This window comes from Mizuhopecten yessoensis, unplaced genomic scaffold, assembly GCF_002113885.1.
Source record: "Mizuhopecten yessoensis strain PY_sf001 unplaced genomic scaffold, ASM211388v2 scaffold8931, whole genome shotgun sequence".
In the NCBI taxonomy this organism is placed as follows: Eukaryota; Metazoa; Mollusca; class Bivalvia; order Pectinida; family Pectinidae; genus Mizuhopecten; species Mizuhopecten yessoensis.
Genome location: NW_018407794.1, coordinates 569,460 through 586,053, shown reverse-complemented (window position 1 = coordinate 586,053; position 16,594 = coordinate 569,460). Strand labels below are relative to the sequence as shown.

General features: G+C 35.1%; 1 protein-coding gene across 11 annotated transcripts in view; it reads left to right on the top strand.

The window, feature by feature from the left end:
- Window positions 1-16,594, top strand: part of LOC110456852 (electroneutral sodium bicarbonate exchanger 1-like) — a 112,261-nt gene that overhangs the window by 40,395 nt on the left and 55,272 nt on the right. For all 11 annotated transcript variants that reach the window (XM_021507860.1, XM_021507861.1, XM_021507863.1 and 8 more), the window contains 2 exons: window positions 12,220-12,498; window positions 12,892-13,029. In XM_021507860.1, coding sequence (XP_021363535.1) covers window positions 12,414-12,498; window positions 12,892-13,029 — 223 coding nt within the window. In that variant the 5' untranslated portion in view covers window positions 12,220-12,413. The remainder of the gene's footprint in view (window positions 1-12,219; window positions 12,499-12,891; window positions 13,030-16,594) is intronic.

Here is a 16,594-nt window from a genome sequence, read left to right as displayed (position 1 = left end):
TGAATAAATAATTCACTTTCTCTATAAATTCTGCAAAGTCTTTATTGTACTCTATGGCATTCAGATTTGAGTGGCGGCGTGCAGTCAGGATAAATCTTTTAGACAATGTATAAAAATGCTACAAAGCTTGCATGGAGATATTCACAATCATCTGTGAAAATATGTGTCACTTTATTGGTTGTGTGTAAACAGAATCTTATTATATCTGAGAACACCTACCATTTTATTTCAGTTCGTTTAATTTAAATTAAACCACCAAAACCTGGCATGTCGTCTTTAAATGACGATATCTGTTAATATGTAAAACACAAACAAACCAAACCTCTAATCATTGTACTGTCATATGCACTCTCACCAAGTGAGCTACATGGTATACCTTAGGCTACTTCATTTATATCCAAAACAAAATTAAACAGACTTTACTGTACAGGAAAAACTACAGTTAAATTTTCTTGAGTTTTAATTTGCCTGCAGACTCACTGATGTCTAGATTTGCAAAGTTTCATTCAGGACCTAAAATCTTAACAATTTGGTAACAAGCAGTGTATACCAGTTTACCGCAGTAGAGCGGAGGTGTTTTCTCTGTCAATGCTTCAGATTGATAGATTGGATTTATTCCTGGGTGGTTCCGTTTTTTAATGGGAAGGCTCTAAAAGTTAAAACTGGTTGTTAGGATAAAGTTTTTCTCAGAACACCTTATACAGGAGTGACAAATTCTATTTATCTCTTGGGGAACCGATCAGTCGGCACAGGGAGACCGTTGACAGGTAAAGCCGGACACTGATTTACAGTGTAAAGTTGGTGTGCAGACAAATTTATTTTCTTAGACGTCAGATTGGGTTATAAAATCGACAGGTTTTATATGTACTCGCACTTATCCTGCTTTAAAATAGCAATGTTGTATTCCGATTACTACCGGGAAATATTTTGAAGTTGTATTTGATGGCTAAACCATTGAATGTGGAGGGACTTGTACCTGCTGTAACGCCTAAATGGTGCACGTTCTTTACATAGCATAGTCAGCTTCATGGTATAAATAAAAAATAAAAAAACTACGCTTTTATTTTTAAAAATTGTGTCATTTAAACAGTTTTTGTTATGGAAGATCATAGTTTATAGATACTTCACACTAAAGCAATAAAACAGGATGTGATAATGTTATATATTTTACTAGTTTGGTTTTTAGTCACAGTTTTATTTTGCTCGATATAACAAAGCTTAAAGTCTAAAAACAGACAATGGTGTATTGGCAAATCTCCAGTTCATTTATAAATGAAGAAAATTAAAAGTCTCCAGCAAAAAAACAGATCACCCTGTTATATTATTCCTGACAAGATCAGATGGTATACGTGTTTACCTCTCTAGGTTCACACAGACGATCAGTACAGTTCAGGTGAACTTCTGAACTCTCCAGGTGAGAAAGCTGAACATGACGCTTCCACATATTATTGATTTTTGCATTATGCATTACCATGCTGCAAAATGTGAGATTTAATCCTTTGCCTTTTTAGAATTTCATTTGATCTTTTCAATCATTTCTCCTTCATGCATTTGCTTTTCCTATAAATTAAAAAAAATAGATGTTTCACAACAAATTATCTTTATGATGACCCTTGAAATGGTATTGTATTTAAATTTACATTAAGGATACATACATACTTAAGTGTTAGAGTTATCTCCCTTTATAAAGAAGTGAATCAATTAAGTCAAGAGTTCACCCAGCTTACACTATATTCTAACAGGTGTGTAATATGGTTAATATTTGTGCACAGAAGAAGGAACTATATATGTTAACCTGAGAAATTGTCTTCATTTAATATGTGATTTTGTTTAAGAAATCATTTAAAGATAAATCTGCAATATCTCATGGAAGACATCAACACAGCTAGCTGTAGCTACTTAGCTGTATAGAGCTTACAAACTTAAAGGTGCTTTATGTATACAGCCAACGGGTTTGTAGCACTTGTGTACTAAATCTATTTTGCCGAAACGTTGAAACTGTTCGACAAGTTCAGGTAGGATCAAGTGTCGGTACTAGGAAGGAACAGAATACAACCTTAAATCAAAGTTAGAATAAAGCTGTTTAACTCCACAGTAAATAGGAAAGACACTAAACAATGAAATCATAACAATGGGGAGTGACTTTAAACAAGACAAGTTGAGAATGTGTTATTGTACTTCGTGAAACAAAAACTATAAAGATTGTTATCAAAGGTGTGGAAAGCTTGTAAAGTACACATTGAACATTCCTCTAACTGGAGGTGGTTTTATCTGACAGGTTTTAATAGGGAAGTAAGGCCCTGTGCTAATTCCACGAGCTGTCCGTATCATCTTCTCAAAATTTTCGAATTGTTCTCATTTCCTGGCAATAATAAACATATAACTCTTATATTTACAGATAAATCCCAAGATCCTTCCACCTCAAATAAGATAATTGATATTAATTATCCATAGCGGAAGTGGTTGATGGAAAAGTAATAAAATGTGAAAGTTCTTCAGTTTGTTTCTGACATAAAAGGCTGCATCTGTTGAGAATTATATGAAATGATGTATGAAAATTATATAATACAAGTCACGACCTTTAGAAAACTTAAAGCTGCTACTTCCCTCATTTCATCAGTGGTATAATTCATTGCCCACACCTGCATGGAAGATCAAAAGGAAAATTATACTATGGAAAGATCATCAAATTTTGTGTATGAAACAATTCTGGAAAGATGATTGTACTTTGTATTTAAGTAGAGGTTGAAATTGATACCTTATACACAATAGTGTATCTTTTGTCTTCTTTCTACACCAAGACATATTTTCTTAGGATTGAATTTGATATTCTTACAACTTTTATGATGGTATCAAACTCAATTACAAACAAATATTGTTAAGTAAAGCTGCATATCTTCTAAAATATTTTCTATGTAGCGATGTTGCATACCATCATTAATGTTTGTTAAATGGCTTAATTACGAACACATGGATAGTGCCGTATATATAAAGCAATGTTATTGAATTTTGATTCACTTTGATAGACTTTGATATGAATCCTGAGTACTTCACACATAATGATCGCTTAAACAGAACTTTACAGGTATGATGTAGACCTTGGTGTGAATCCTAAGTACTTACCACATAATCGGTACTTATATTTACACATACAGGTGTAGACCTTGGTTGAAATCCTGAATACTTATCGTTTACAGGTGTAATGTAGACCTTGGTGTGAATCCTAAGTACTCCCCACATAACCGGTGCTTATAGCTATACACATACAGGTGTAATGTAGGCCTTGGTGTGAATCCTAAATACTCCCTCACATAACCGGTGCTTATAGCTATACACATACAGGTGTAATGTAGGCCTTGGTGTGAATCCTAAATACTCCCCCACATAACCGGTGCTTATACACATACAGGTGTAATGTACGTAGACCTTGGTGTGAATCCTAAATACTCCCCACATAATCGGTGCTTATAGCTATACACATACAGGTGTAATGTAGACCTTGGTGTGAATCCTAAATACTCCCCACATAATCGGTGCTTATAGCTATACATACAGGTGTAATGTAGACCTTGGTGTGAATCCTAAGTACTCCCCCACATAAGCGGTGCTAATAGCTACACATACAGGTGTAATGGAGGCCTTGGTGTGAATCCTAAGTACTCCCCACATAGTCGGTGCTTATAGCTATACATACAGGTGTAATGTAGACATTGGTGTGAATCCTAAGTACTCCCCCACATAAGCGGTGCTTATAGCTACACATACAGGTGTAATGTAGACCTTAGTGTGAATCCTAAATACTCCCCCACATAAGCGGTGCTTATAGCTATTCACATACAGGTGTAATGTAGACCTTGGTGTGAATCCTATGATACTTCCCACATATTCCATGCTTATATAGTTCTTTGTAGATAATTGCTGTGATGTCTGGACCTGTGAAGAAATTATACAGTGTTGATGAAGCTGTAGGTAATAATGAATGTAATAATGTGATATAACAGATGTTTGGACTCCTGATACAACCAATGGTACATCTGTGTGATCTGTATATAGAACCAAACACTATGTCAGGTCTACTTATACTCAATGGTGATACCAGTGTTAAGTTGTAAATGTAAAGTGGTGGTCAGGTGTCCAAGGGAATAGCATGCTCACCTTTTGCCAAGACTGGTGGCGTTTAGTATTGGGAATCGGAAGCGAAAATCATAATAGATCATGATCATTGGAAGACTTTTATGAACGATTATCGATTATATAATCGGAACATCTAAACTCTGATAAATGTGTAATTATGATGGTATACCACTTAGAATTGGGATTTGCAGCATAATTTTGCCATGCAAAGTCAAAGGCCGACTTGGTATATCCATATGACAGTATTTTATGATTTTACAGTTTTAGTTTTAACTTACACTTCTAGAATTTGACTTAAGATTAATTAAATGATTATAAATTTATCAATCGATTGATTTTAATTGGTTGTACTATTGATTGATTTTCGATTATAATCGATTATCGGAACAACACTATATATAATTAAACGGTTGATGTTTGTTATATGAATTCTCTCATATATATTACATCATATTGATGGGGGAGGGGCCGGGTATCTATTAGACACACAGTTGGCAGCTGACCTGTTGGCCACAAAGTGGTACTTTGGGATGCCATAGACCACACGATGTGGATGTGGTTGTGTACTTGAGTAAGACACTTCACTATTGTCACTTTACTCCACCTGGTTATGGTCTAGATAAATATTATATAGTTACTGTACACCCTGCCAAAAATCCGTGTAACAAATTTATTACCCCTTTGAGTCTTTTATAATAAAAGCAAAGAAAAATAACAGGCACAGTACCTCATTTAGTTTCGTTTTATCAAATTCCTCGAACTGTTCTTCCTGATTCTTTTCTTTTAAATACGTTCTCAGCATGTTTGCCGCTCGTCTGTTCGACTTTTGTGTGTTATGTGGCACATAGTAAGCCCTTTTGGCGAGTATTTCCTCATCAGTATGCGAAGCGAAACGTTTTGCCATTTTGTAAACAGCGAAGCAGACAACGAATGCGAGTTGTCTCCCGATGCCCGGTCGCAAGATACAAAGACACGTGACATGTATACCCCTTGTAAAATCATGTGATCGTATTACTGCTGAGAATCACGTGACATGACCGTATACCCCCTGAGATTTTCGTATACCCCCTGAGATTTACGAATGCGGTTTGGTACACTGTAGTTTTTAACCAATCAGATTCCCAGATTTTTCTCAAAGGGGTAATAATGGTTTTCGTGCTGTAGTTTTCAAGACGTGCAGTATTTTAAAAGAGTTATTGGAAATAAGGACCGGGGATAACAAGCTAAGATACTTACTGAGTGTATATACTGAGTGATTACAAAGAGCTAAGAATAGACAACACTTTGTGTTTAATAAATATCTTTTCCTTGTATTAACTAGTTCTGAAGGTTCCAAGGAACTTACCTAAATTATCAAATCTTAGTTAGTCTGCAGATTGTAGAAGGAACCGGTTATTGATTGTAGAAGATCTGATAAGGTCAGCTTTAAACAGAGCCCAATCTACGATAGACTCTCTTACATAATTAAGTTTTTAAGTAGAAACCTTAAATAGATTAACAAATCTATTTAAATCTATTACAAGGTTGTAATCTGTAACTAATGTTGTAACCTGTTAACAATGTTAAAGTCTGTCACTGACGGTTAAGTCTGTTTCTAAGGCTGCAGTCTGTCACTGAGGTTTCAGTCTGTTACTAAAGCTATTATCTGTCACTAAGGTTTCAGTCTGTTACTAAGGCTGTTATCTGTCACTAAGGTTTAAGTTTGTTACTAAAGCTGTTATCTGTCACTAAGGTTTCAGTCTGTTACTAAAGCTGTTATCTGTCACTGAGGTTTCAGTCTGTTACTAAAGCTGTTATCTGTTACTAAGGTTGAAGTCTGTTACTAAGGCTGTTATCTGTCACTAAGGTTTCAGTCTGTTACTAAAGCTGTTATCTGTCACTAAGGTTTCAGTCTGTTACTAAGGCTGTTATCTGTCACTAAGGTTGTTATCTGTCACTAAGGTTTCAGTCTGTTACTAAGGCTGTTATCTGTCACTAAGGTTTAAGTCTGTTACTAAGGCTGTTATCTGTCATTAAGGTTTCAGTCTGTTACTAAAGCTGTTATCTGTCACTAAGGTTTCAGTCTGTTACTAAAGCTGTTATCTGTCACTAAGGTTTCAGTCTGTTACTAAGGCTGTTATCTGTCACTAAGGTTGAAGTCTGTTACAGATTTGTTTGTAGGAAAAGATTGATGTGCTTTTTTTTAACTACCGCATATTTGTGTCTGACTTAATAACACTGCAAACTGGGATTATGAATAGTTGCTCATTTTAAAGAAATAGATTAACAGGATTGGCAAATTGCAATGTTCTCAGCATTTCTTCTTCAATTTTCAATTTATCAAATCTTGATATATGCTATTAGTCTCCCACTGTTTCTATTAAAGAGTATCGAACATTTCAGCCCTGTACTCGTGTACTGTGATTCCATCCCTGTTTTGCAAAAGATCGTCCTCAGCATATTTCCTAAACTATTTTACCTGGAATTACAAACTTTGTTGTGTACATAAAAGGTAGAGCATTAGAATGGTGGAGTATCATGTACCAAAAGTAGGTCACTGTGACCTATATTTGACCTATTAACCCCAATCAATAAATATTTGTCAAGCTCAAATCTTTTTTTTCTCCTGGAGTTACCATTATTACCAAATGTGGTATGCCTGTACATCATATTGGAGGATGTAGTGTCATGTACCAAAAGAAGGTCACTTTGGCCTACATTTTGACCTTTGACCCAATTCAATAAAAGTAGTTTGTCTGGGTCATATATATATCTTCTATTATATACTTCACATTGAGTTACCAAATCTGTTATGTAGGTACATCTTGGGGAGGGTGAATTAAGTTTCTTGTATGAAAAGTAGGTCACAAATTATTGATGCTATGAAAAATATTAGAAAATCTCAAATTGAATAATAAAAAATTAAAATGTTCAGGTACCTATGATGCTTTCTTTGCGTGGTAAATTATATTCAAGTATTATGTTAAAAAAACTTTCTAAAAATATTAAAATGTTTCAAAAATATCTTCTTTACCTTGTTGTTATTTGTTATGAATCCCACCATGGATGAATTTCAGTATTCATTGTTCTGACAGCTGATAAAAAGTTTATTTCAAATATAATGTGTTGGAGCTATAGCCCACAGAAAGTTTGTATACATATAATGTGTTGGAGCTATAGCCCACAGAAAGTTTGCATACATATAATGTGTTGGAACTATAGCCCACAGAAAGTTTGTATAAATATAATGTGTTGGCGCTATAGCTAGCCCACAGAAAGTTTGTATAAATATAATGTTTTGGAGCTATAGCCCACAGAAAGTTTGTATACATATAATGTGTTGGAGCTATAGCCCACAAAAAGTTTGTATAAATATAATGTGTTGGAGCTATAGCCCACAGAAAGTTTATTTCAAATATAACGTGTTGGTGCTATAGCCCACAGAAAGTTTGTATAAATATAATGTGTTGGAGCTATAGCCCACAGAAAGTTTGTATAAATATAATGTGTTGGAGCTATAGCCCACAGAAAGTTTGTATACATATAATGTGTTGGAGCTATAGCCCACAGAAAGTTTGTATAAATATAATGTGTTGGAGCTGTAGCCCACAGAAAGTTTGTATGCATATAATGTGTTCAAGCTAAAATATTGCCCACATCCTTGTGTGTTAATATTACTGTACATTGGCAGACTATGTAAGCATGGGTTAACGTTATTAACCATCAGGATTTTCATTGATCAGCATGGACTTAATTAGCATCAAGACACCTTAGGAAAACTAGCAAGGTGACTTTGATCACATCACCTGTCTGCCTTCTACTGATTACATGTTCTATAGTGATAAGTAGCCGTGAGTTAGAGGTCGCTGATTAGGGCAGCGTGTACAACTATTGACTATATCAGAGTCTGGACTAATCAATGACTAATCTGATCCGATGCTAGCAAAGATGGCCAATTAATAGGTAAGCAGAGACTTTATATATAGCATACAGTGCTTGGTATATATAGCTGGGAAGGGATTTGACTGGAACAGTCATTACCTGTTGATGAGGTCAGCATGAGGATTTCTCTGCCTCCATGTGGTGGAAAACTGCTATTTTTGGTTTATGAGGAGCAATTTAAATGTTTGACTCCATTAACACCAGGAAGAACAGTGATTAAGAAGAGCAGGGAATATACATTGCACACTCAGCTATGATACATTCACCTGGAGGATTCTTATATAGACATAAAGAACAGTACAGCAGGCTTATATTACTAATCTGTAACAACCATTGTCTGTTTATGAGATTATCAGGAGGATTTTCCTGCTGTGCTTTTCCATAGACACTGCCACATTGCTTGAGATAAAGTCTAATCCATGACTTCAATAGATGTTCTAGCTGTTTATTTGTTTTATATTTTTCCCCGTCTTGAGAGTTATTTAATAGAGTTGGTTTAGCCCTATACTTGATATTGTGAACAGTCTTACTTTAGCAATATTCATATTTTTTGTGCATATTCAAAAGTGTTACATTATTGTCCCGGTGAATGTGTTACCATCATATTCCTGCTAGTTAGGGGCCATACATCAGAGATGCAGTTGCCCTATAGTAATCATGGTAAATGTCTGTCGGCACTTTCTTTTCTCTAGATTATCTTGGAATCGGGAATGGCGAATCTTTCTGAAATTTGACATGGTGATACACTGTGACATGTAGATGTGTAATAGAAGTTAAAAAAATATCAGGTCAAGGCCACGGTCACTGTTACTAAATATAGACTGTAGGGGATACAGAGATACAGTCAGACACATGTAAGGGCCCTTGCTGACCTGTTAGTTTGCCAGTTATATGTGAAAGCTCAAGATCATAACATTCTACTAACAGAATACATATGATTCTGATGCCAGGTTACTGTTTATAAAATAGGGGGGGGGGGGGAGTAAATCTGACTGGGGATCATTTAGGGGTATAAGTCTGACCAGGATGTCCTACTTTGTCCAGGCAGACTGATCATGACCATGACCAACACATGATGACAAACCTATCCCAGTTTTCCTACGGATATAGGTTAAGTTGATCAGAGCATGGTCGAAGTTTACAGAAGATGTCATCGTCAATGTAGATGGGTATTTGTTTAGTGAGATTGATGTCAGGATTAATACTAGGTTGAAATGAAGGACAGGAAATCTTCAGCAAAGGTCAGGCAAAATGTAAACAAGATATTCATTAAAAAATTGCATATAAGGATAATATAACTTTTATACCATAAAATCTTACCAAAAACCTAAAGTTTTGAAACAGAAATAAAGTGTAACATGGAAAAAAAGTAAATTTGTAATATTATTTTTATGTATAAAAATTGTATCAGTAAAAAAGTTTTTAATTTTAATTTTTTTTATAGGCTGAGAGAATTGGATTAGAAAGATAAAGCAAACAAACTGAACTTCCTATATCATTTTGTATGAAAAATGTATTAAAAACTTTGATTTCCATGATAAAGATTTTAAAAGGGTGAAATGGAGAGGGTTGAAATGAAGCTGATTGAATGATTTTGAAGGGTGAGAAGGCGATGGTTGAAATATAGCTGGTTGAATGATTTTGAAGGGTGAGAAGGCGATGGTTGAAATGTAGCTGATTGAATGATTTTGAAGGGTGAGAAAGAGATGGCTGAAATATAGCTGACTGAATGATTTTGAAGGGTGAGAAGGCGATGGCTGAAATGTAGCTGATTGAATGATTTTGAAGGGTGAGAAGGTGATGGCTGAAATGTAGCTGATTGAATGATTTTGAAGGGTGAGAAAGGGATGGTAGGGACTAGACTTAGAGGGAGATACAATATAATTGTAGTGGAAGAGAAAATGTCTGAGATATTTATACCCAGTCTATAAGTACAGTTATGTAATAGTACATGAGCATGTTATTAATTATTGGACATCTGTGCTTACCTAACAGCCTTACTTTATAAATCCTAACACATTGTAGCTTAGCTTACGGTACACTTTATAACACTTAAGAATGAAGAACGTTTCTTCTACCATTGTTCTCTAAACCTAGAAAAAAGCTAGAAAAAAATACCTCATGCACAACAAATTAATAACCAATATAATTTAATTAGTATACTGAAATGTATGCTCAATTCAGTTCTTGCTTCATAAAACATTGATTGAAATCAAGGAGAGAGTGGTCTTGCTAAAAGTTAGGAATGTAAGAATATAATTGCCTTGTGTGTTTAAATGGATATCTTCATTTGAATATATTTTATTATTTGTCTTCAAAAAATCAAATAAATTGGAAAATTTGTAATATTATTTACTTGCTGTTAACTCTATTGTACCTATAGCAGAAATAGCTTGCTATGTTTTCCTGTGATTGACAGGTAAGTGGGGGTTCCCGATAACATTAGACATTTTCTTATGAAAATAATATGGTATAAAAATACAGGAGGAGGAGGGTGTTGCTGAAGCCCCATAGAAACACCCTGTAGCAGTGCATGCTGATATACGTACAGAAGCCCCATAGAAACACCCTGTAGCAGTGCATGCTGGTACAGAAGCCATATAGAAGTTGATGTAGAACCACTGACTGATCTTTCTGAAGCATACTCAGCTTAACTTGTTACATTATGTACTTGTATTATTGTCTATACCTCATGGAAATATAATTCACAATTCTAGAAGGGTTTTTAAACCAATGGAAAATAGTGCTTTTATATTGTATTTCATAACTGTAAGCAATAAAAAAAACAAGACATTCAATTTGATTTTTTTTTTAATTACTTAATTAAGCTGAGAAGGGGTATACAATTTGCTGTTCCAGATGTTTGGTAAAAGAAAAATAATTTCTTGTTCATCATTTTAAAAAATAGAATACATCAGAAAAAAGTGAGTTGATAAGGGTTATGCCCTGACACTCTCAGGGCCATGTGTGTTACATAAACTAAAACAGTGGGGGTGGGGAGGGGAGGCCATGTGTGTGACACACCGGTAAGGGGAGGGGGAGGGAGGGGGTACTAAAGGAAGTGAGTCAGATGGTGTAGGAGGGATGGTATAATAACCACCTTATCAATTGTCCTGAGGTGTGGATAGGGTAACAGTATACACGTGTATGTGATTATAGCCATTTTGTCAGATGGATGTGTGGACTGGCTAAACTAACATGACATCTATACATATTGGTCTGTATGGCCCAGATTTACTTCTGGCTAAACTAACATGACATCTAAGTATGTATATGTATTGGTCTGTATGACCCAGAGTTTTACTGCTGGCTAAACTAACATGACTTCTATACATATTGTTCTGTATGGCCCAGAGTTTTACTGCTGGCTAAACTAACATGACTTCTATACATATTGGTCTGTATGGCCCAGATTTACTTCTGTCTAAACTAACTTGACATCTAAGTATGTATATGTATTGGTCTGTGTGGCCCAGAGTTAGTGCTAGCTAAACCAACATGACATCTAAGTATGTATATGTATTGGTCTGTATGGCCCAGAGTTTTACTGCTGGGCCATACAGACCAATATGTATAGATGTCATGTTGGTTTAGCTAGCACTAACTCTGTGTGGCCCAGAGTTAGTCCTAGCTAAACCAACATGACATCGATACATATTGGTATGTATGGCCCATAGTTACTGCTGGCTAAACTGACATGACATCTAAGTATGTATTTGTATTGGTCTGTGTGGCCCAGAGGTAGTGCTAGCTAAACCAACATATACATACTTAGATGACATGTTGGTTTAGCTAGCACTAACTCTGTGTGGCCCAGAGTTAGTGCTCGCTAAACCAACATGACATCGATACATATTGGTATGTATGGCCCAGAGTTACTGCTGGCTAAACTAACATGACATCTGTACATGCTGGGGTTTAAGGTGAAGTGTTTTCCATCAAATATCTTATTCAACTTTGCTGACTTTATTTTTCACATCACAAATCACATGATATTCAAGAATACTTGCTTCCTCAATTTTACTTTGAGCAATATATTTTTGAGGAATGAAAGATATGAAAGGACCAAAAAGTTCTTCATGAGACCTTTGAATTCTTGATCTCATATTCGCTCATCACAAATAACACAAAAATATATATCTAACTTTCTGTTTTACCTTGCAGGTTGACGAAACATTAACAGTTACCATGGTTACAAGTACTGAAGACAGATCGGAAGAAAGTGAACCAGAAACTGTTTTCTACAAAGAATATTTCAGTTGAGGAGAACCCATACTTCATCCCAGGAATTATTCTGAAATATTTGTGAGATCTAAAAGAGAATTAAATTTAAAACAAAAAGTGTTTAATCCGTCACCATGGATGCACAACATGGCACAATGCCAATTAAGGATTTGGGGTCATTTGTGGCCACCAATATACCCAGTGATGCTGATATCAAAGGTAGGTAACTCTATCTGTTTTCATAAGTAGCTTTATGTCATAACGAGATGTCTAAATGTTAAGACTTTAAAAAAGTATAATAATTTGTACGAATCCTTACTTAACTAATAATGGTGACTTCTCTGTCACTTCATAAACCGTGAACGTCAGTACATGGCATAAGTTTTCTTCACTATACACTAAAATAATCCTGTTATTATTTCAATGGGAGGTAACTCTAAAAAGGAAAAGTAATTATGTTGGTATTTCAAAGGGAGATAACTCTAAAAAGGGAAAAGTAATCCTACTAGTAAAGGAGATCCAAATCTTAGCTATATAGTTATGATCTAGGTGAAAGAATGACATTATTGACTTGACATGATATTCATTGTTTTGTTTTTTGTTGCCATATAGACCACAGGTCACAAGACAAGGTGTATATAGGGCTACACCTACCCAAACAGAATCGTCACAGACACAAACATCGTCGCCACCACAAGCGTGATGGCTCCAACTCGGATCGGTCCCATACCACGTCTGCCCCGTCTGATGGTAGGTATCCTGTAGTGCACTGTAGCTGGTGCTTATTGATAGTGTTACATAAATTGTGTTTTCAAACATTTACGAGGTTACAGTCAATTGGGCTTGGTGACATAAATCCGTATTTACAATGGGTTGCTTGTTAGTATATATAGACATTTATACCCTGAACTGAAACCAGGAACTGCTAAACTAGGGTCACCATGGTCAGACTGCACCAGTGTTTGTGTGTTAAATTTGTCATGCACATTTTGATAAGTATTTACTGTTTATTGAGAAACTTGGGATCACGGTGCTATGACTGCACTGTGTGTAAATCGTGATGCACATTTGATAAGTACTGTTTAGGAACTTTTTAATTAGGGTCACAATTGTAAGGCTGCACTATCTGTAAGTTGTGAAGTATATTGTTTAAGAACTTTTTAATTAGGGTCACAATAATTATTGTAAGGCAGTGCACTGTGTGTAAATTGTTATGCACTTTTGACAGATGAATTAATGTAAGACGCACACCTTTGACTGAACCTATACAATCAATAAGTGTGCTAGGTTAGAACTTTTCACTAAGGGTCACAGACTACGCTATGTAAATTTCTAAGCACAAAGTACATTTATCATATGATAATATAAAAGTGTCCATTTGTAGGGTCACATTAATTCAATTGCTTCTTCCAGTCCTGCCGAGCCAGGAACATTTAATCCAGGGTAGCAATTCTAGGGTTACACATATGAAACACTCATGGCATGAACAGTATAATATGTTGGACAGGTTTGTTTGTTAATTTAAGTGTTTAGATGTAGCTGCCCCCCCCCCCCCCCCCCCTTCTGCTGTAGGTGTATGTACCCATTAACATGTATGTGTTCATGTAATGTAGGTAATTAGGGGAATTGAGTGATAAAAATGTATATGCTACATCTCAATCACTGTACACAACTGTTTTCACACCAATTAGGATAATTTGTAAAGATTTGTACAGAAATACTGTAATTGATATTCTACCTGTTAATACAAAAACATTATCAGTGTTGAGTGAATGCTGTTAATATTAACTGCAAAGGGAAATTTTGCCCTCAGCCGTGACCCAAAGAGCTTGCTGACTTACAATGATAGACATGAAAATGTATATATCTTTCACAACTAATAACAATCCAGTTAAATGCTTTGTGAAATAATCATCAGTATGGTGATTTAACTCATTCATCCCTGAAAACACATTTGAACTCTTCCAATTCAAAGGTTGGAATAGTTCATTATGAAATTTCAGGGGGGAATGAGTTAATGAAATGTCCTATGATGATCAACCCAGCTTCTATATATACTTCTTTCAATCGTGATTAATATTTTGATTTCTTAAATTCAAGAATTAATCACTTATCCACAAGAAAACTTTTGACCACTTGAATCATTTTAGCCCAGCCTTGCTAGAGCTTAATAGTTTAAGAAATCTGATTTTATTTTCTTAATGTTAATATGAAAAAAATACAATGTTACAACCTAGAAAAACTTGGAAATCAGGAATAATTTCTGCAGTCTAGAAATCTTTAGATGTAAAAATCACAAGTCTTTAATTTGAAGCCGTTAGTTTGTTAAATTTTACCACCTTACAATGTACAACTGAAATCGCATCACATAATTTTATTAATGTGATAAAGATTTGTTGACAAATATGCTATAAAGTTTATAGCATAATTTATACATAATACCTTCAACTTCAAATGTTATTGGGAGCGCTGTGAGAGTCAGTTTATATTTAGAACTTTGACCAGTGTCTTTGATACAATAAACTGTAAGCTAAGGTCCACTTGTTGGAAGCATGATCGTCTTCGTGAGAAATTAGCATAAAAGTTTTATCTTGTAAATCTCTAAATACATGTAGATCGAAATTCTGTACTAATTCTAGCTACATGTGTAAGGATTCAAATTAAACACATGTACAGGAAACACAGAAATATTTGTTAAATTTCAAATACTTTTCAAAATATCACATTTTGAATATTTGGTTTAACGACTAAACCATCCCAGATATTTAGGTCGAGGAGAGAATGTTATCTGTCGCCCTATTGACATGGTGACACGAGACACACCTGTTCCAGTACAACTAGATGGCCACTCCTGCTCAGTCAATTTCTCTTTCACATGTTTTCCCTGACTAGAACAATATCCTGTCTGGTGTAAAGGTTAAGATTAGGAATTATCTCCAGACAAGATACAAAGGGTCAAATGTTACACTACTTTTTATTCCTTTCCAAATCATAGATAGCAAATTCAAGTTTTTGTATACAGGGCAGTCAGCTTAGAATGAATTACTTCTATTTTTTGTAAACTTTAATTTGAGATATCTGTCCTGCTGAAAAAATGTTCTAAATTATTTATTTGTATCAAAAAAGATCAATGAAAAAAAATCCCCTTTAAAAGTCAACAGTGTATTGAACCTCAGTGAGCATCTGTGTACAACCAAATTGGCTGCATTGCAGAACCTCCCAATTTTTTCAAAAAAAAGCTATAATGAACACTTTTTTCATATCATTCGATTGTGTTGGAGAGATGAGATAAATGTACAGGGAATACTAAAAAAACAGAAAGTTAACAAAAATAAATGTGAAACTTTTTAGGGGCTTGACAAAAGCTTTACTACACTATTCCTGAAAGGGATCCCATACCTTCTAATTTTTTTATGTAAAAGTTACAACAAGGCCGCAGACTGGGATTTAAACCCTAGACATCTGATGACAATATGGGTGCTCTAACCTGAATAAAGCTAATTGATCACCAGTAGTTACCTAGCCAAGTCCATCTAGAGTTATATTCAAGCAAAATAAAATAAAAAATTATTGGGACATTACTGTATGTACAAAATTTGCTGGTGTTAATATATTTAACATCTTAGTTACCAGTAGTTTTCAGGCAGAGAATTACTTACTTTTAAATACTGTAGACTGGGAATTTTTTGCCACCGTTTTATCTTTCACCTTTTTCGCCCTGTGCTATGTAAGGAAGTGATCTTATTTACAGAGAATATATTATATTGGTACACAACATACAATAGATATAGCAATTACAATTGAAGGTGAATTAGCAACGGACAAACATGGATTTCACGGCCAAAAGGCGAACATATTTAACTGGGGGAAAGTTATCTGGTATACAGTAAATTACTCTAATTTTAGTACTGAAAGGTAGGTATTTGCTGGTAAAAATCCTATGAGAATTGTGTTAAGATAATGATGGAGGGTAGTAATATTTTGTGTTTTGTCGTCAGATGACTTTTTGATGCCCTTTGCGCTTGATAACCGCAGAGCAAGCCAGGTTAGCCAGGTTAGCCAATGTGGCATTTACGGTGAAATGGACGGTAGGTCAGATCAGATGTGAAAACAAAATCCTCGTTTCTGGTTTTTCTGTGACAACCAATATTGAAGATCCTCTCCTTTCCAACCCAACATTTTTTTTTTAAATCGATGTTTGATTTGCATTTTACGTTCAGGTAATTTCCTGATGCCCCCTGGCAATGATATTCGGCGAGGCAGCCAAATCAGCCAGTTCAGCCAATATGGCGATCTGGACGGTATGTTTTGTCGT